The 22,133-nt window shown below is 40.7% G+C and overlaps 1 protein-coding gene across 2 annotated transcripts; it reads right to left on the reverse strand.

The window, feature by feature from the left end:
- Positions 1-11,293: 11,293 nt before the first annotated feature.
- Positions 11,294-13,266, reverse strand: LOC120063847 (C-X-C chemokine receptor type 4-like). Of its 2 annotated transcripts, none has more exons than XM_039014162.1 (2): positions 13,195-13,266; positions 11,294-12,861 (listed from the first exon to the last, which is right to left on the reverse strand). In XM_039014162.1, exons 1-2 carry the CDS (start codon positions 13,210-13,212, stop codon positions 11,803-11,805), a joined length of 1,077 nt encoding a protein of 358 aa, XP_038870090.1. In that variant the 5' UTR covers positions 13,213-13,266; the 3' UTR covers positions 11,294-11,802. The 2 variants fall into 2 exon arrangements, with proteins under 2 accessions (XP_038870090.1, XP_038870092.1); XM_039014164.1 differs by having other exon boundaries at positions 11,294-12,858; positions 13,195-13,261.
- Between the last annotated feature and the right edge of the window lie 8,867 nt (positions 13,267-22,133).

The raw sequence follows: 22,133 nt of genomic DNA on the forward strand, positions 1-22,133 counted from the left end.
GTTTCACTCAATCCGGGTAGAAACTGTGGCAAAGAACAATAGTTCCGCCAGAGCTGTGGAAATCTCTTCTTTTTTTTTAAATGATAATGAAAGATCGATAATATGGATGTTTACACTTTTTATTTAAGCAATAAGGCACGAGAGGCAGTGCTATATCATAAATACAGTCACAGGTAAATGGCATTGTCGCGCCAGAGCAGTCAACCCATTTACCTGTGAGGGCCAGTCAACCAATTGACCTGTGACTGTATTCATGATAGCACTGCCTCACATGCCCTATTGCTTGTTTTAAACTGTTACCAACATATTTAAATAACAATGATTTACATATTTTAATTAACGTTATACCATGGCATTGTTGAATAGTTGTTTCTGATTGGCTTGAAGGTCATTCTGGAGCGTGCATTATTTCCATATAACACACAGTATATTTGCACGATAGAATTCAATGGCTATAGGTCATATGAAAATGCCAATATACCACGTCTAAGGGCTGTTCTTACGCACACTACAACGCGGAGTGCCTGGATACAGCCCTTAGCCATGGTATAATGACAATATACCATAAACACCCATCATGCTATTATAAACTGCTTAACAACATAATTATATTAATACAAATAAATGTTTTGTCATACTTGTGGTATATTTAAGCAATAAGGCCAGAGGGGGTGTGGTATATGGAAAATATACCACGGCTAAGGGCTGTTCTTATGCACGACTCAACGCAGAGTGTCTGGATACAGCCCTTAGCCGTGGTATATTGGTCATATACCACAAACCCCCGAGGGGCCTTATTGCTATTATGAACTGGTTACCAATGTAATTAGAGCAGTAAAAATAAATGTTTTGTCATACCCATGGTATATACGGTCTGAAATTCCACGGCTTTTAGCATTCAGGGCTCGAAACACCCAGTTTATAATCATATATTTCCCTATAACACACAGTGTATTTCAAATCAAATCAAATTTTATTTTGTCACATACACATGGTTAGCAGATGTTAATGCGAGTGTAGCGAAATGCTTGTGCTTCTAGTTCCGACAGTGCACTAATATCTAACAAGTAATCTAACAATTCCCCAACAACTACCTAATACACACAATAATAAAAGGGTGAATGAGAATATGTACAGTACATGTAAGTATATGGATGAACGCTGGCCGAGCAGCATAGGCATGGTGCAATAGATGGTATAAAATACAATGTATACATGTTATATGAGTAATGTAAGATATGTAAACATTATTAAAGTGAAATTATTTAGAGTGCATTGTATAAAGTGACTAGTGATCCATTTATTAAAGTGGCCAGTGATTGGGTCTCAATGTAGGCAGCAGCCTCTCTGAGATAGTGATTTCTGCTTAGCAGTGTGATGGCCTTGAGATAGAAGCTGTTTTTCAGTCTCTCGGTCCCAGCTTTGATGCACCTGTACTGACCTCGCCTTCTGGATGGTAGCGGTGTGAACAGGCAGTGGCTCGGGTGGTTGATGTCCTTTTTGACCTTCCTGTGACATCGGGTGCTGTAGGTGTCCTGGAGGGCAGGTAGTTTGCCCCTGGTGATGCGTTGTGCAGACCGCACCACCCTCTGGAGAGCCTTGCGTTTGAGTTTGTCAGGGTTTTGGGTGGCAAGCCACATTTCTCCAACCTCCTTCACCACACTGTCTGTGTGAGTGGACCATTTCAGTTTGTCTGTGATGTGTACGCCGAGGAACTTAAAACGTTCCACCTTCTCCACTGCTGTCCCTTCAATGTGGATAGGGGGTTGATCCCTCGGCTGTTTCCTGAAGTCCACGATCATCTCCTTTGTTTTGTTGACGTTGAGTGAGAGGTTGTTTTCCTGACACCACACTCCGAGTGCCCTCACCTCCTCCCTGTAGGCTGTCTCGTAGTTGTTGGTTATCAAGCCCACTACTGTTGTGTCATCTGCAAACTTGATAATTGAGTTGGAGACGTGCATGGCCACGCAGTCGTGGGTGAACAGGGAGTACAGGAGGGGGCTGAGCACGCGCCCTTGTGGGGCTCCAGTGTTGAGGGTCAGCGAAGTGGAGATGTTGTTTCCAACCTTCACCACCTGGGGGCGGCCGTCAGAAAGTCTAGGACCCAATTGCACAGGGCGGGGTTGAGACCCAGGGCCTCCAGCTTGATAATGAGCTTGGAGGGTACTATGGTGTTGAATGCTGAGCTGTCGTCAATTAACAGCATTCTTACATACAGTTGAAGTCGGAAGATTACATAAACCTTAGCCAAATATATTTAAATTCCTGACATTTAATCCTAGTAAAAATTCCCTGCTTAAGGTCCATTCGGATCACCACTTTATTTTAAGAATGTGAAATGTCAGAATAATAGTAGAGAGAATTATTTATTTCAGCCTTGTCACGATCGTCAACGGGACTGAGAGAGGACCAAGGCGCAGCGCGTGGAAAGTACATCTTCTTTTTATTTCAAGAAGGAAAAAACAAAACAACAAACAAACGTGAAGCTATCAAACATAAGTGCTGACACAAAACACTTCGACATAGACAATTCCCCACAAACAGCTAAAGCCTATGGTTGCCTTAAATATGGCTCCCAATCAGAGACAACAATAACCAGCTGTCTCTAATTGAGACCCAATTCAGGCAACCATAGACTTTCCTAGATACCTACACTCAACCATAGACACAGCTAGACTACTATACTAAACATAAACCCAACTACTCTAATAAACCCCCTAAACCTTACAACCACCCTAGACACTACAAAAAACACATACATTCCCCATGTCACACCCTGACCTAACTAAAATAATTAAGAAAACAAAGAATACTAAGGCCAGGGCGTGACAAGCCTTTATTTCTTTCATCACATTTTGGCTCATTCCTCCTGACAGAGCTCTGTGTAACTGAGTCAGGTTTATTGGCCTCCTTGCTCGCACACACTTTTTCAGTTCTGCCCACAAATTTTCTATAGGTTTGAGGTCAGGGCTTTGTGATGGCCACTCTAATACCGTGACTTTGCCACAACTTTGGAAGTATGCCTGGGGTCATTGTCCATTTGGAAGACCCATTTGCGACCAAGCTTTAACTTCCTGACTGATGTCTTGAGATGTTGCTTCAATATATCCACATAATTTTCCTACCTCATGATGCCATCTATTTTGTGAAGTGCACCAGTCCCTCCTGCAGCAAAGCACCCCCATAGCATGATGCTTCCCTTTACGCACCAAAGTACGTTCATCTCTAGGAGACAGAATGTGTCTTCTTCCTGGCGTTATGATGGCTGCGTGGTCCCATGGTGTTTACACTTGCATACTATTGTTTGTAAAGATGAACGTGGAACCTTCAGGCGTTTGTAAATTGCTCCCAAGGATGAACCAGACTTGTGGAGGTCTACAATTTTTTTTCTGAGGTCTTGGCTGATTTCTTTTGATTTTCCCATGATGTCAAGCAAAGAGGCACTGAGTTTGAAGGCAGGCCTTGAAATAAATCCATAGGTACATCTCCAATTGACTCAAATTATGTCAATTATCCTATCAGAAGCTTCTAAAGCCATGAAATAATTTTCTGAAATTTTCCAAGCTGTTTAAAGGCACAGTCAACTTAGCGTATGTAAACTTCTGACGCACTGGAATTGTTATACAGCGAATTATAAGTGAAATAATCTGTCTGTAAACAATTGTTGGAAAAATTGCTTGTGTCATGCACAAAGTAGATGTCCTAACCGACTTGCCAAAACTATAGTTTGTTAACAAGAAATTTGTGGAGTGGTTGAAAAACAAGTTTTAATGACTCCAACCTAAGTGTATGTAAACTTCCGACTTCAACTGTAGGTGTTCCTTTTGTCCAGATATGAAAGGGCAGTGTGGAGTGCAATAGAGATTGCATCATCTGTGGATCTGTTGGTGCGGTATGCAAATTGGAATGGGTCTAGGGTTTCTGGGATAATGGTGTTGATGTGAGCCATGACCAGCCTTTCAAAGCATTTCATGGCTACAGACGTGAGTTCTACGGGTCGGTAATCATTTAGGCAGTTTACCTTAGTGTTGGGCACAGGGACTATGGTGGTCTGCTTGAGACATGTTGGTATTACAGACTCAGACAGAGAGAGGTTGAAAATGTCAGTGAAGACACATGCCAGCGTATGCACGGAGTACACGTTCTGGTAACCCGTCTGGCCTTACGGCCTTGTGAATGTTGACCTGTTTAAAGGTCTTACTCACATCGGCTGCGGAGAGCGTGGTCACACAGTTGTCCGGAACAGCTGATGCTCTCATGCATGTTTCAGTGTTACTTGCCTCGAAGCGAGGCATCTGGTAGGCTCGTGTCACTAGGCAGCTCTCAGCTGTGCTTCCCTTTGTAGTGTGTAATAGTTTGCAAGCCCTGCCACATCCGATAAGCGTCGAAGCCAGTGTAGTACAATTCGATCTTAGTCCTGTATTGAGGCTTTGCCTGTTTGATGGTTCGTCAGAGGGCATAGCGGGATTTCTTATAAACTTCCGGTAGATAGTGTGGTCTACAGCTTATGATGAGATACTCTACCTCAGGCGAGCAAAGCCTCGAGACTTCCTTAGATATCGTGCACCAGCTGTTTTTACCTATATGCATAGGCCCCCGCCCCGTGTCTTACCAGAAGCTACTGTTCTATCCTGCCGATAGAGTGTATAACCCGTCAGCTGTATATTCGTAATGTCGTCATTCAGCCACAACTCTGTGAAACATAAGATATTATAGTTTTTAAGTTCCCGTTGGTAGGATATATGTGCTTTCAGTTCGTCCCATTTATTTTACAGCGATTGAACGTTAGCTAGCAGGACGGAAGGCAAAGGCAGATTAGTCACTCGTCGCCTGATCCTCACAAGGCACCCTGATCTTTTTTCGCGAAATCTCCGTTTCCTTCTCCAGCGAATGACGCAGATCTGGCCCTGGTCGGGTGTCTGTAGTATATCCTTCCCGCCCGACTCATTGAAGAAAAACTCTTTGTCTAATCTGAGGTAAATAATCGCAGTTCCTATGTACATAAGCTCTTTTCGGTCATAAGAGACGGTAGCAGCAACATTATGTACAAAACAAGCTATGAACAACGCAAAAAACAAACAAAATTGCATGGTTGGTTTAGTGACGATTAGACGGCAGCCATCCCCTCCGGCGCCATCCTATATAATACAGCCTGGATTCGAACTAGGGTATTTGTGGTGACGTTTGAGCTGCTTTTAAAAGCAAAAGTTGAATTGAAAACATTATTGGCATTGTTGAATTTGATTTTCATAATGGCAAGCTAGGACCGATGGTTTGCTTAGCTAAACTAGAAATTATGTTTGTTTGGTTACCATGGCAACTACTGTAGCTCTCTAGTAAACTTGGTAGCTACTTCAATGGATGTTGAACACATTTCTACCTGCAATTGAACACATTTCTAGTACAAATGTGTTCAATTATAGGCATGGTATAAAGGGATAATCAACTTGGGGTAATATGTATTCTCTGGAAAATAATGCAACTCCATGGAAGGTCAGTTCCTCTTGGAACACACCTTCCATGTCATTCATTATTTTCCATAGAACGCATAGCCCCATTATCACGTATTTATTTTAAGTCAACTTATACAATTTAATTCTTCCACCAGAAGATGGTTGTTAGTTCTTTTGGTCATGTTGCTACAGACCCAACCCGGTCTTTCATTCATTTGGCTTAGTTGCTATGCAAAAGCACCGTTCGTCTGTTCTGAACAAAATGGTTGCTATGCAGGTTTGGTTAACTTCTTGTCACTTGCTAGCTATCTAGCCAACTTCAGTTAAGTCAGTCATATCAAATATTGAACATGGAATGACAGTACGACAGTACACTAGCTGAATTTTTGTTTGTTTAAGCTTTTTTTCTTTTGGCATTCACTTGGATATGTCCATGATAATGACATTGATGCGTGATTTCGACTGGCTCAGAAAAAGTTGTCTCATCTTGTCTGGGCACCATTCACTGTATGGTACTACAGAGATTGAAATTCAAAAGTTAAACATTGTTTCTGAGGTCTGACAGGCAGACAGTGCGGCTTATATTAACCCCCACTGTTAACCACGGCCTGTTCACACCGCTACCATCCAGAAGGCGAGGTCAGTACAGGTGCATCAAAGCTGGGACCGAGAGACTGAAAAAAAAATTCTATCTTAAGGCCATCAGACTGTTAAATAGCCATCACTAGCTGACTACCACCCGGTTACTCAAACCTGCACCTTAGAGGCTGCTGCCCTATGTACATAGACATGAAATCATTGGTCACTTTAATAATGGAACACTACTCACTTTAATAATGTTTACATACTGCTTTACTCATTTCATATGTAGAGTTGAAGTCGGAAGTTTACATATACCTTAGCCAAATACATTTATACTCAGTTTTTCCAAATTCCTGACATTTAATCCCAGTAAAAATTCCCTGTCTTAGGTCAGTTAGGATCACCACTTTATTTTGGGAATGTGAAATGTCAGAATAACAGTAGAGAAAATTATTAATTTCAGCTTGAATTTCTTTCATCACATTCCCAGTGGGTCAGAAATCTACATACACTCAATTAGTATTTGGTTGCATTGCCTTTAAATTGTTTAACTTGGGTCAAATGTTTCGGATAGCCTTCCACAAGCTTCCCACAATAAGTTGGGCGATTTTGGCCCCTTCCTCCTGACAGAGCTGGTGTAACTGAGTCAGGTTTGTAGGCCTCCTTGCTCGCACACGTTTTTTTCAGTTCTGCCCACAAATGTTCTATAGGGTTGAGGTCAGGGCTTTGTGATGGCCACTCCAATACCTTGACTTTGTTGTCCTGCCATTTTGCCACAACTTTGGAAGTATGCTTGGGGTCATTGTCCATTTGGAATTTGCGACCATTGTGTCCAAGCGACCAAGCTATACTACGACCAAGCTTTAACATTGCGACCAAGATTTATCTTCCAGACTGATGTCTTGAAGTTGCTTCAATATATCCACATAATTTTCCTTCCTCATGATGCCATCTATTTTGTGAAGTGCACCAGTCCCTCCTGCAGAAAAGCACCCCCACAACATGATGCTGCCACCCCCGTGCTTCACAGTTGGGATGGTATTCTTCGGCTTGCAAGCCTCCCCCTTTTTTCCTCCAAACAGAACGATGGTCATTATGGCCAAACAGTTCTATTTTTGTTTCATCAGACCAGAGGACATTTCTCCAAAAAGTATGCTCTTTGTCCACATGTGCAGTTGAAAACCGTAGTCTGGCTTTTTTATGGCGGTTTTGAAGCAGTGGCTTCTTCCTTGCTGAGCGGCCTTTCAGGTTATGTCGATATAAGACTCGTTTTACTGTGGATATAGATACTTTTGTACCTGTTTCCTCCAGCATCTTCAGGAGGTCCTTTGCTGTTGTTCTGGGATTGATTTGCACTTTTCGCACCAAAGTACGTTCATCTCTAGGAGACAGAACGTGTCTTCTTCCTGAGCGTTACGACAGCTGCATGGTCCCATGATGTTTATACTTGCGTACTATTGTTTGTACAGATGAACATGGTACCTTCAGGCGTTTGGAAATTGCTCCCAAAGATGAACCGGACCGGAAATTACTTGTCATGCACAAAGTAGATGTCCTAACCGACTTCCCAAAACTATAGTTTGTTAACAAGAAATTTGTGGAGTAGTTGAAAAACTAGTTTTAATGACTCCAACATAAGTGTATGTAAACTTCCGACTATGCTGTATTCTATTCTACTGTATTTTAGTCAATGTCACTCCGCCATTGCTCGTCCTAATATTTAATAAGTAATTATTTTACTTTTAGATTTGTGTGTATTGTTGTAAATTGTTAGATACTACTGCACTGTTGGAGCTTGGAACACAAACATCTGCTAAATATGTGTATGTGACCAGTACAATTTGATTTGAACATGTGATCCACACAATATATACAAAAGTATGTGGTCACCCCTTCAAATTTTGGGATTCGACTATTTCAGCCACACCCGTTGCTGACAGGTGTATAAAATCGAGCACACAGCCATGCAATCTTCATAGACAAACATTGACAGTATAATTTATGCCCTGTCAGATCTGCCCCGGTCAACTGGAAACTTTTAGGAGCAGCAACACTAAGCCACTAAGTAGTAGGCCACACAAGCTCACAGAACGAGACCTCTGAATTTTTTTTTCTTTTTTTCCCCCCACCTTTATTTAACCAGGTAGGCCAGTTGAGAACAAGTTCTCATTTACAACTGTGACCTGGCCAAGATAAAGCAAAGCAGTGCAAAGTGCGTAGTGTTAGTGTGTAAAAATAGTCTGTCATCGGTTGTCATCGGTTGCAATACACTACCAAGTTCCAAAGTGCCTCTGGAAGCAATGTCTGCACAAGAACTGTTCGTAGGGAGCTTCATGAAATGGGTTTACATGGCCGATCAGCCGCACACAAGCCTAAGATCACCATGCGCAATTGTCATGCAGGATATATTTCATCTCCAATGTTTTTTGAAAACAAATACATTTGCACAATGAGCACTTGTTGTCTCTCAAATACATCACTACAGTTATTAGTTAGCTAGCTAGCAAATTTTAGCCAAATTAGCATTAACATGAAATCAGTCAAAACACCTGGAAACAAGACATGGAATCAAAAACAAGATGAAACTATCTGAAACGACTCACTTAAGATTCCCTACATTGCATTTTTTGTCATTGTTGGTAGCTATCTGGCGAACCAGAATCACAACAACATACGGACTTCTGCCCCATTGAAGGTGCACATTGTCTTTGTGGCGTTGTCAGCTAACACATCTATTGTACCAGTCATATTATTAAATCAGGTACAGCTCAAGTATTTGAAATAAATTAGTATCAAGTAGTTTATGTGTTTGACCCAGGTCCGATACACAAAGATGTACACAGCACTGTTTTCCCCCAGTGTGTGACCCCGCTGATATTTTCTTTTACATTAATGGCCTCGACAACTAAATTACTTTGACACCCCTGCTGGGGGAGCATGAGTATTTTCACAGGCTGTTGGCCACAGGAGCTCCTGATGCAGGAAACAGTCTTCCTGTTGGTCACTTCCCAACTAAAACAATGTAACCGTTTAATAATAGGTTAACGCCCCAGAGGTACCTTGTCTGTTTGTTTTACCAAAGCCCCCAACTCACAACACTATGTGACACTTCCATAAGGTTAATATGAAGGTGGTCTTGCTATTCCCCAATAATGTCATCCCACAAGTTTCACCATAGCTAAGGATAAAATCTTGCAATGGAATAGATTTTTATACAGTATGTCCATCGATTGGAACCTATCAACAGTTGAATGCATATTGATAATGAACCCAGGTTAGACACAATGTCCTGTGCATGTCAACAGCTTCAGCCTTTAACCCCTCAAAAGGGCAAAGCATCCTATCCAAATGTTGACTCAAAGTATTTTGTCAAATGTTTACCTTAAAACAAAAAATATTTGAATTTCAAATCATTGATTTGTGTTGTAATCAAGGTACATCTAAATTATTCCGTCTAAATTAGAGGATAGTGATGATTGTGATGGTCACATTAAAACTGAATTGTTTTTCTGACAAAATAAGCAAATCATTTCTGTATCATTTCAATACAATACATTTTCGATCACATATCAAAGGAATTGATATTCCATCACCAAAATGTTTAGATGGTGTATAAACAGAAGTGCTTGATCAGTGACAAGCTTTGTACAATGGTATGAAGTTGGGGTATCCTCTAAAGTAGTCTGGAAGCCTCCCATCTGTCATATAGAGCAGGGGTTCCTAAACTTTTTAACTCGGTTCCCCTTCCAGCATTGGGAAACACTGTTCATGACACAAACTGTTCACACCCCTCTTGTTGGTGGAGAGAATGTTGCAGGTTTAAAGCTTATTTCCTGCAATTCTCTACATTTTGCCATGTCTAATGTGAATTGATGTGATATTTAAGTGACAAAAAAATGACAGCAATATCTATGGGCTAAAAATCCTAAATATAAAAACATTAGCTGACATGGGCTAGTTGATCTGGACATTTCTGACAAGTTATAAATATCTCTCTAAGGTATGCAATGGCTAACATGACAAGATAAACTACCCAATTTCGAAATTGCACTTTGTGCATTCCACTATTACAATTTTCAAGAGTAAGTTTAAAGCCAGACTGAGTTCCTTTAAAAAATATGTATCTTTTTTTTGTTGGGGGGGGGGGCCCTCCTGTCCACCCCTCGCCCCACAGTTTGGGAACCACTGATATAGAGGTTTCCAGGTGAAGGTTAAGAGGCAGAAGTGGTGAGCCCATCTGAACTCAATGGAGTGTGAATGGCACAGGTCTCCTTCAGCTCATTATGCTAATAGGTGGACCATTCCAACACATTAACAAATGAAAAAGCACTTCTTATTTCATCCTGTTTTATTGTGAGCAGACTATAAGAACCTAGACCAAAAAATAAGCATAAACTTCTGGGACTGATGGGGGTACTTTATACCTTTTTTAATGTAAAGATATGGTAAAGCCTCCTAGTTGGACTCTGGTGAAATGACTGTGAACACCACAATGCATTGAAGCCATACAGCTACTTAATTCGCCATGGCATCCTTTGTTGTGGCTGCCTCCAGTCTCCAACTTGATCATCAGCCTTTCATCATTACAAATGAATACATTCACCATTCACCAATGGCTTAGGAACAATTAACGTGTCTGTCTGCTTATTCGTTTCAAATTCTATGGGCCTGCATGAAGTCCATGAAAAATAATCAGTGTGTTTCCTATTGTATTATTATCACAATTTTTCTTTAGCCTTTAGATTTCAAGAAATCAATTATTAATCTCAATCTTTGTTCGTCAACATCAACAAAGCACCAATCTGGGATTGGTTGGTGGACATCGTTCAGCATCTCTAATCATAAACTCAGATAGTTTAAAAATGACATCATTGAGTCGAAACACACTGGGCCATTACGCTCTCAGGACATTATTGGGGGAGGGGTGCAGTCGGTCTTATAAAAACATTTTAGGCTAACTAAACTAAACACCCATTATTCTCTTACTCCAGCAGAAGCCACATGGGTGCTCGTTCTGACTCAACCTCAGAGCGTTTGTACTGCCGCGGCTGATTAAGATGTAAAAGTGCACAGATGTCCTTGCAATTACAAGGCTCTCTGGTCAGTCCTCCTCAGTCAGATAAGGTGGAGGCATTTGTGTTGGAGACCTGACACACCTCCCCCCTCTACTCAGACCTCTCCTTGCCCCCCAGGGGACATCAATCACCCACTTGGAAGAACATTTTTTGGGAAGAAATTAACACCACACAGCCATTACATGTCCTTTCTCAAATTTTTATTTTAGAATACTTGAACAAAAATGCAATGAAATGATACAAACACTTAATAACAAAATACAAAAAAAATATTAAAAAACGTTCAGCATGAGCGACAGCAATAAATAATAACTTCTTATCGCACAACTTAAGTGCGAACACAAAGGCAAACAACTATGTACAGATCTTTAAAAGAAAACAGATAGTATCCTATAGCAGGTATGAAGAAGAATTGTATGTCCCAGCATATTGCTAGAACAATGCATCCTTTATAATGATCTGCAAGGAAATGTAGCAGGAGTAATATATACATTTGACAAGTCAATGGCCACCAGGCTCTGCCTGTAGATTTAAATCATCTATGTACATACAACAATTTGATTTACCGAGAACAAAAACTCAAGTGGCAACTACAAATAGACAAATCTTTAAAAACTGTACAAAATGTAGTTAGTCCCTGAAAATATAGCTTGGTTTTAACCTGAAAGTTAAAAGTCATTGGTTGGTGACTGTTAACTGGACAGGGCACTTGAAGACTCAGATTCAGTAGACACAGATGAAATGGGTCCTCTCTTTTTTGTCAGTATCTTATGACTTGATCTACTGCTGACATTCAGTGCATTCCGGGCAGATTTCTTAAACTTTACACCCAGGAAAGCATAAAGGATGGGGTTGAGACAGCAGTGAAAGTATGCCAGAGCCTCTGTGATTGAGATCCAAGTCTGCAGACTCTGCTCCAGGGCACAGCTATGGGAGATCACATTGAGCAACATCAGGGTGTCCACGAAGATCCCCACACAGTAAGGCAGCCAGCAGCTGAAGAAGCACAGGACGAGGATGACAGTGGTCTTGAGAGCCTTTCTCTTCAACACCTGACCCTTGGACCCCTGGGACAGCTTGGCGATGATGATGCAGTAGCAGGTGAGGATGACCAACCCGGGAAGGACAAAGCCTACCAGAATGTGCTGGAAACGGAACCCCGCCATCCAGTAGAAGCTAGTTTCCTGGGGGTAGATGCGTTGACAGATGGTTCTGGAGACTCTATTCTGAGCTGTGGCAAACACTATGTCAGGCACAGTGAGAATCACAGCAGGTAGCCATACAGCTACATAGATCACTCTGTCTGCAAGAAACTTCCTGGTGGTTTGACTATTGGTGGCATGCACCACTGCCAGGTACCTGTCCACACTGATAAAGGCCAGAATGAGGACGCTGCTATACAGGTTGATGGTGTAAATCACATGCACACTGGTACAGAGCAAACCGCCAAAGTACCAACTGCTGGCCGCATCCACCGCCCAGAAAGGTAGAGTGAGGACGAATAGGAGGTCAGCCACCGAGAGATGCAGCCTGTATTTATCAGTCATCGTTTTGACCTTTTTCTGGTAGCCCATCACTATCAATACCAGTCCATTCCCGACGATTCCTAACAGGAATATTATTCCGTAAACTGTCGGTAAGAAGATCCGTTGAAAATCATCACCACTGACTCTGTTGCACGGCTCCTCATAGCACAAGTCATAATCCCCTGATTCTTCCGAGCTGTTGTCGTTGTAAAAAATGATGGTCTGCTAAAAAAGGAGGGAGAAAGTATAAGTTTATAATCGTTTATAATATATATATTAAATCTAATAAATTGCTGTTTGTGAAAATATAAAACGAAGACAGTTATCATGGAATAATGTATGCCTATTATAGGGCTACATCTGCTCTATTTGAGAAACTTCCATAATTCACTTGGAGAAAATTAAATACACACAAAAATTGTGGTCAATTATTGACGATATAATCTGAGAAACATTGTCTAATTGATTCTACAGAAAAACGATATATAGCCCTATCCCTATATTACATCTATAGAGAGTATTAGCTACGTTTTTGAATGACTGAAATGGTAAACTCACATCGTAATAAGTAGACATCGTGACAGAAAGAGAGCACTGTTTCTCCGCGGGTGTATGAGCAACTTTGGTGACCTGAAGATTCGAATGCGCCTAAATAGCCTACTCCCCTTGCAATACCCCCTTGCGCTCCTCCCAAAGGCGGAGCCCTTGGTCGCGTGTGACACCATGCCGTTTTTAGGGTTATCACAGAAGTGGCCGACGCCCCCTAAATGCGTAGTCTATGAGAAATCTAAGTAGCCCGTATTTTACACTGGACCGATTCGACGCATGATTTTGAATGACGCCTAAATTGGGTTTGGAATCTCCGTGCACGGTGCAGCTATGTATTTTTTCTCACAATAAATCAACGACGTTCCTCTCAACATTGATTTGGAGTGCTGTCACGCATTTGCTGTGATGTGATTTGTCTGATAGCAGTTTTCTCCAAACCCAGCCGCGACTCTTTCCACAGGTTGTCACTTTCTAAGTAGGCTACTGTTGTGTCTACACTTTCCAAGTGCTGATTGACCCAACGCTTTTGAAATATCCCTCTCTCCCTTATGTACTCATTCCCAAGACAGATCATAACCCCGAACTCCATTCTTCTCGCCCTTTTTCAAACAAAGTACTCTCACCATCTCTTATTTCAGTTGAAGTAATCTCCAGCAAGGGTTGGGTGATGACAAGGGGGGCAGGTCACTACGATCTTTTGTGAAAAAAAATGGTCACTCTGTAACCAAATAGCTGAGTATAGCGAAGTTATCCTCTTTGAAATTTGATATGATTTATTGATTGAATGACTCCACCCACTTCACCAGTTCAATGTATGTGGGTTGTAAAGCAAGTGTTTTTATGCACCACACTAATCCCATCAGATACTCTACATAGTGCAGAGTGCAGACCACCAGTTGATGTGGATAGGAGGAGAAGAGGAAGCAGTTTTATTAGGAACACTTCTAACTATTTCTTTGCACTTTGGCTCCACTCTGTTTTCTGCAGGTCCTGGACACCCGAGGAGAGGGCCGGAGAGAGAGAGAATGCCCAGTGTATGGGAATGGATGTGCTGCCCTTATCAAAGCTAGCCACTGGCAAACAGTTGTTTTCTGTCCCTTTGAAATCAAAAGCTGTGGTTGAAGAAGTGCTGATGGATTAAATGTAGAAGTAGTGTCTTCCTACATAGAACCCCACACTCTAAAACCACTTCACGCCACACGCAATGACGAATAGAGATTGCAGAGATTTTTATTGCAAAAGCATACCATCAGACAAAAATAGTGAATCTGACAGTTTGGGAGGAAGTGAATGCAGACTTGAAAACCTTGTTCTAGGGCTCATAGAAGGTAAAGAAGACCATTACAAACACGTTTTGTACCTTCAGTACAAATGTTTACCCAACTATTCATTGCATTTTATGTACACTCCTGTTTTAGTAGATAATCCACCATGCATGGAACAACACAGAAATTACTGTAAAATACATTAGTCTTGCCCACATTGTTTCTAGTGACCCTTGCATGTAAATCAACCCACTTTGGTTTTAGAGACCCTAATGCTAGATTGAGAGATATAATGTTTGTGGAGATAATTTAAAAAATATAAATGTACTTGATATTTTCACTCTCTTTGTTGTTTTCATTGGCATGTACTTTTCTTTTTTTGCACAATCTCTAATGTTTTTCTCTTCCAAATGACTGCAGAAAAAGTCTGCAGGTCTGCAAACCCCAGTGTAAACTGCAGGAGATTGCAGATGGCATTCGGCACTCAGAATACCAAATAACTATGAGCTACTTACAATACAAATCAGAAGTGTGAACAGCCGTAAGAGGGCTCTTCAGTCAAGAATGGGTATTAAAATGAAGTAAGAATGCAGGGGAGATAAAGAGAAGAATAAGCAGAGTCTTGTAGAGGTTGAGTCAACAATGGTTGTTTTCCAGTCACAACTCATCCATGGCCCACAGCAAGTTAGCAGAGAACATTTTCATCATGATTGAAGCACTCCAATATCACCTTCACATTTCTGTTACCACATAGAAAATGAGATACACCCTATGTTTTTGACTTTTGGGTTTCCCCCAAAATAAAGTGTTTTTGAAATATGCTTTTCATCTGTCTGTAAGGAATGCCAACTGGTTGCAGCATATTTAAATGGGTGGGTCTTCAATAAAAGTGTTTTGATTAATTACACAATATGGTTCTTCTATGGATATTTGTCTTGAATGCAAGTGCATACCCATTTGAATCCTATACTGAAAAATTAGGAATACAGTCTGGTTTACAGAGCTTTTCATTTTCTCTCTGTTTATTGTGTTCTCTTTGCCGAAAGGTTGATTTACCGACGTAAAATATCTGTCAAAGACTCTGGTTTATTTTGTTGTTTGCTTCAACATGTCTGAACATTAAGGTATTCTCAGTATTCATATTGGAATGTACAACTCCAGTATCTAAAGTGATTTTATCGGGGTACTACTGTTCTTCATGGTCTGTGGAGTCTTGGGGGAGGGGAAGCTGTTTGCCATCCAGTAGGAGGTAGTAGGGATGAGAGATCCCTCATGCTTGTTTTGGCCTGCTCCCTGTGCCTTTGTGCAAAGTTTGTCTCCTGTAAAGAGGGATGAGGTGAATTGAACATAACACCTGAGTAGGTGACACCTCACCCATATGAACAGTGGTGATGTTGACAATTAGTCATAAAAACAAACATGAGTAGCTGAAGTTAATCGGAATTAATGTAGGAGGGTGCCAACAAAAAAATGTAATTCCTCATTAAATTGGCACTTTGAAAAATCTTAAAGATTACATTCTTCTTGTGTAGATTTTTTGTTGTTGTTCAGAAAGCTTCCGGAATGCATGTTTGAATGCTTGTGTTTATAGAAAGCCCTAACTATGTAAACAATAGACCCGCTTTAAGGACAAAGGTTGTCCTTATCTGAGAAAGGCACCTTCAGAAACGTCCTACTTGGGTGTGGGGTGACTGTATTGACCTTAGGAAAGCTCCTCCACTGACATCATTGGTCACAATACGCTGGTCAGCAGGGCCTTTGCAGTATAGGAATCACCTGTCTGTCAGAAATATCACTTATTTCTGAAGTTCTGTTGAAGAAAAACAACAACTTAAAACTTAGGTATGAATTGGAATGTTTCAGACAGTTGTGAAACAAGAGGGGGAGACGGGCAGGTGGGAGAAATAGTGGGAGGATGAGGATAGAAGAACCCTGGTCTCCGGTGGGGAGATGCATATGTGTGGTTAGAGCTGGGGAGTGTTTACAGCTACATCACAGACTCTGCGTGTGAAGTTCTGTTTTATCAATAGAGCAGATTCTCTTTAGAAAAAAATATGTATTCTGCTGTATTCTGCTGTTTTATGAACAGCAGCCTATTTGTGACAGGAGGAACGCACCCAAACTTGTCTGAACAAAGAGGTTTTGGTTTCACCACCTGTTTAGGGTGAGACCTGTCTACAGTATATAATTCTTACAAGCCAGCTCGTTGTTGCTCTGGCCAAGGAACAGCCAGACAGACTCTTAGCTGATGTTTGGCATGGTTCCTGTCACAGAGTTGACAGTCTACTTCAAATCAAAGACTGGCTCTGATTCATTGTTTAAATCTATAAATCAGTAATATGCAACATATTGGTGAAAGTGCTCATTGGGAATAAACTAACACAGTCGGCGTAACTCACTGTTGAAAAGTACTGTGTTATTGCATTTTGCTGTGATAGCAGTTGCCTACATCAGAACTGGCAGTGAAAGTACAAGTGATGACTGTGTCCATCCTTCACTTCATGCTTATAAGCGGTCATTTAGCGCTTCTCATACAGAAATATAAAGAGACCTGTGTAAGGTCAGCAAACACAACTTCCTCTGTGAAGGTGGGGTCAAACAGGAAGTGGTAGGTTTTCAGAACATCTCTTCCTCTACCTATCTCTACATCTATCAGTTCTGTATAGAGCCAAGTCATTGTGGAATGCTCTGCCACCAGAGGTTACTCAGGCAAAAAGCAAGTTTAGGTTTAAAAAAACAAATAAAAAATATATTGTATCACAGTGCCACTCCTCTTTCTAAATATCTAATGTAACTGTACTGTATATAAGAATATGAATATGTGTATATGAATACTGTGTAAATAGTATTTTTGTTGTCTCTTGCTATCTTTCCTATACCTAAGTCTTATTTTTTTATTTTTTTATTGAATTTTGTGTAATATCGTATGTTGTTCTTGTCTATTACTGTTCTGTACTTTGAAATGTATTTGTACGTTTTATGTGAACCCCAGTAAGAGTAGCTGCTGCATGTGTTGTAGCTAATGGGTCCTAATAAACTAAACCCTGATGACACAAATCCTGCCACTGTGTGACCTGACATGGGTTCACTCAGTAGTAGAAGCTTGAAAAAAAGGCATGAGCCAATAAAATTGAAATAGGTGACACTTTCCGTGAGGCTGTTGGGGAAGTGTATATCCAACTGGCTTGGAGCCCAAGTATAAGCCACAGCAGTGGTTGAGAAACGTAGTGTTATGTTGTATAAGGGAAGGGTGTTTTTTATGTGTGTCCATGATGAATGCAACACGGGTTCCCTTTCCTTTGTTTATAACGGCTAAATTGTGGTTTGCGGTGTGCAATAGCCTTAACAAACACCCAGTCTTCTTTTGTGAGATCTCAAATACTACAGTTGATATTACAAAAATAGACCATGCAGCTCAAAGAATTCTGCATTTAGGCCTACCCCTCTCAATGTAAACATTAATTTCAGTGGTTTATAAAATAATTCTAATTTAGTTATTTTTGTGCTCTAGAACACTGGTTCTCAATCCTGGTCCTGGGGCTGCACATTTTTGTTTTTGCCCTAGCCCTACACAGCTGATTCAAATTAAAAACTCATCATGAGGCTTTGATGATTTGAATCAGGTTTGTTGTGCTAGGGCAAAAACAAAAATGTGCACCCCTCTGGGTCCCCAGGACCAGGATTGAGAACCACTGCTCTAGAAGATAACTCTTTTCTGCTTCAATGTTTAATGAAGGACAGGTGATTTAGCATATAATTCAATAGCTCCCCGTCAGTCTGAGTGATTCTCCTTCAGTGCTCCTCTTTCCATGGGCAGCAGGAGAGCTCTTTGCAGCACCTATTTGTGACAGAAGGCAATGAAAGGGATCACCACAGGTTGCCTTTCAAGCTTTCACTGGTCTGAGACATCCATATGGCCCGGGTAGCTTTTAGAGGAGAGGGAAGGCCCCATCCAATGTATAGGCAGGTCAGCACTGCCCTGATCTACTTAGATAAGAGGAACAATAGTCCAGATGACAGTAGATAAGGTTTATAGACAGTCTGAGGAGATCAAGTCATAAACCTGCTGTTAATCCAGACTTAATTCAAATCCCCTGCATTAGCACTCAGTGAGACATCAACATGCGGATAAGCCTCACTATTGAACACATTCATATCTTCATTATTAATTGGTGTATTGTTACAGAATATATCAAATTATGCTTTATTAATTGAAAAGGGAATAGATGTATTTCAGTATAGCAGAGTGAACATTTTTAATTTAAAAAAGTGTTTTGATTTAAAATTGCTTGTCACTTTCCTTTCTCTCGGATGAGAACAAAAATAGCTTTAAAACATGGGAATCATGTGGTGAGCATGGATACATCTGACTATTAGCACATTGTTTCACAATAAGATGAGGTCTTCATTAGCTTTATAAATGTTACGTAGATGGAGCATTTTTAACATCCTCTCTGCAAAGACACAACGTTACATCAGATCTGTCACCTCTGGCATTTGCTTTTAGGCCTGATTTATAGCTCCAATCATCACGGTCGGACCGAGCCCATTAACTATTTAACTCTGATGGAAATACAACATATATGATCATTCCTGTCAAGGCATGACCCTTTCAATGAGTAGATAGTTGGAATATACTATGTTATGGCATGGATCTGTCCCAAACACTAGAAAACAAAGAACCAATGGATGGATATCAGCCCAGCTAGAGAGACACTTTTTACTTCTGCTCTGGTGCCTTGAAGTCTAAAAGGCGACACAGAGGGTCCTTCTTGCCTGAAGCGAGAACAAAACAAATAGTTGTTTTATTTTTATCTTCCTGTTGTCTCTAGGAAAGGGTAATAGAAAGTAAAACAGGCACCTGGTTTGTTTTTGCTCTCTTTCACAGGAAGTGAGCAATATTTATGAGCCCCCAAGTGAAACTGTACTCCTAATTATAGTGCGTTCAGTCGTCTGGTGCTCCCAAGGAGCCAGTATGAATGGGTTGCCAGCTGGGGTTTGTGTTTGAGTAGGAACAAAAGCAGTTTCTCACACTGATTATTGGTAATGTTCATTATTTCACTCAATTTTTTTTTGACGTGAATGCGACAGTTGATTTAGGCGTCCTCTTTAGAACTCAAACTAGCAGAAATGCACAGTGGTATGATACAACACTTTTTTGTTGTATTCCGGAAGATTAAGGTAGTTTCCCATGAGAATAATACAATTGGTGGGTTTTAAAGCAAAGTAAACAACCCTCCCTCCCCCAGTGGTATAGTTTCCTCCTTGTGTAGTCTCTGTGGACAGATCCTAAAGGATCTCACTCTGGGCCCGAGGGCTTTGTAATCTGCTGGCTTTTGGTTTATTTTCCCAGAGTTTGAGGCACAATAGAAATATTTTCTTGCTAAATACTTAAGATCCCTTTGCTGATATGGAGGGTTTATTTTCCTTTCTTTCTCCCCTGAATCCTTAGAGGATTGTTTTTGACTAAATATAGATCTGGTGTAAATAATACATTTGAGTTTACTGCTCATTGACCAGTGTCCTGTCTACCTTCTTGATTATTTAATAGTGATATGTTAGGCCATTTAAAACAGGAGGTAAATTATGGTTTACTGCAACATTGAACATCAACATCTCTTTTTATGGAACACAAACATAGCCCTTTAATGAGTCAGAGCTTCTTCTTTGGTTGGTTAATTGTTTCACGAGGTGCAATTTGTTGAAAACTCAGCTCAGTTATATTGGCAATATTTGTGTGAAATGTATTTCTGAAGTAAGTCTGTTTTTACTCATTAGATGTGACGTGCAGGTATTTTGAGAAGGAAAATAGGACTGTCTGGAAATGTCCCATATGTCTCTGTAGAGATGTTTGTTGAACTCTCTCATAAGACTCCTGAGCTTACGGCAAGAATTAAATAATCTTTTTTCTATCTTCCAACCTCGAGATAATCAAGGATTTTACAGAGCTTGTTAGCAGCCACGTATAAACTGATACTGTTTTGACTGATTGTCATCTGTCAAGGACCCGGACACTTTGATATTTGTTTTGGGCTATAGGCATCTAAGGCAGACCACAGGCTTATCAAGTGTCAGCAGCAGACACTCTCGGTTATCAGCTGCATCTACATGGCTGTAAGAATTGGGTCCTTCAGTTATCTTTGTCTACAGTGGTCATATGTTTACTTTGGTCCTGTATCAAGATAAGCCTTGTATATTTGGTTGTTTTATAATACATTAATATACTGTAGCTACCACATACGCTATACATCTGTGTCATTCCCATAGTAGAAATATCTTGTATCAAAACGTAATGTAAAAACATTTGTGTGCCTGTTTTAAGCTCAATGATCCAAATGGGTCCTGTTTGGTCAGGAATCGCACAGAAATTGTACATATGTAGTTATAGCCATGTTCATGAAGCAGAGATTCCTTTATATTTCACACTCATTTGTATCAAAGGTGATTGTTCAGAACAGGCTGCCTGCCAACTTACAGTATTGCAGTGAAACCTCTGGACACTCATCATTCAATCATCGTTCACCTCTCCAACAGAGGGCACAGACGTCGGCTTTCACTCTTCCTTCAAATCAAATCAATGTCTGTTCCATCATGGAGCCCCATTGCTTCAGGGGCTAGTTAGGATCAATCTGCAGGGTATTGTCTTGCAGGGTGATGTCTGTTCACTAGCTAGCTGCTTATATCTGGGACTGAGGCACGTGTGTCTATAGACTAATTGAATTATCAGGGGTAGCACGCTCCCTTGGGATATTTCCATATGGTTTCATATGTATCTGACAATATTAGGTGATTAGAAGATATATGGGGCGACAGGTAGCCTAGTGGTTAGAGCTTTGGGCCAGTAACCGAAAGGTTGGTGGATCGTCTCCCTGAGCTGACTAGGTAAAACTCTGTCCTTCTACCCCTGAACAAGGCAGTTAACCCACTGTTCCCCACTAGGCTGTAATCGTAAATAAGAATGTGTTTTAAACTGACTTGCCTATTTAAATAAAGGTGAAATAATATTTTTGTATTATTTCATTTTATATATCAGAACTGTCTTCTGTGTCTTAGTGGAGATTCTCAGTGCATATCAAGTAGTCCTTAGACGTTATTAAATTATTGTGATTATGATCCAAAGGTGATCTTTTATGTATTTCAAATAATACTTGCTTGTGTCCTCTCCTGTGACCTCCAACACCCCAGTATGTCAGTCAGTACATCAGTCTTACTCGCCTAACAATGTCCAAAAAGAGTTACTCAATCACAGACTCACCGCCTGTGCCTCTCCCTCAAGACAACAGTCTCCCATTTCCAAGCTATTCTCTTAGTCATGATTCATTGAATGTGGTACTTTTAGTGCCCACGGGCAGGTTTTCATAATAGGCAAAAGAAAGGTTGTTTAGTAAATCATAATTTATCTCCGGCCACTTCAGGGCATTCTCTCCAAAGGGATTGTGATGGCATATTCCCTTTGTAACTGAGAGTAAGATGAATACAATAAGTCACATCATAAAATTAATACACTTTGCAGTCAGTTATATACTGTAATGTTGGGTCTCAGACAACTATTTAACTTATTCTACTGCTGCAAAAATGATCTTCTAGTTGTTTAATGTAGGATCAGTGCGGCAATATCTCATTCCATCCAAACACAAGGTCCATCTTTATTTCAGAGGGAGAAAATCCAAAAAATCCAATCCA

This window comes from Salvelinus namaycush, chromosome 19, assembly GCF_016432855.1.
Source record: "Salvelinus namaycush isolate Seneca chromosome 19, SaNama_1.0, whole genome shotgun sequence".
NCBI classification, from domain to species: domain Eukaryota; kingdom Metazoa; phylum Chordata; class Actinopteri; order Salmoniformes; family Salmonidae; genus Salvelinus; species Salvelinus namaycush.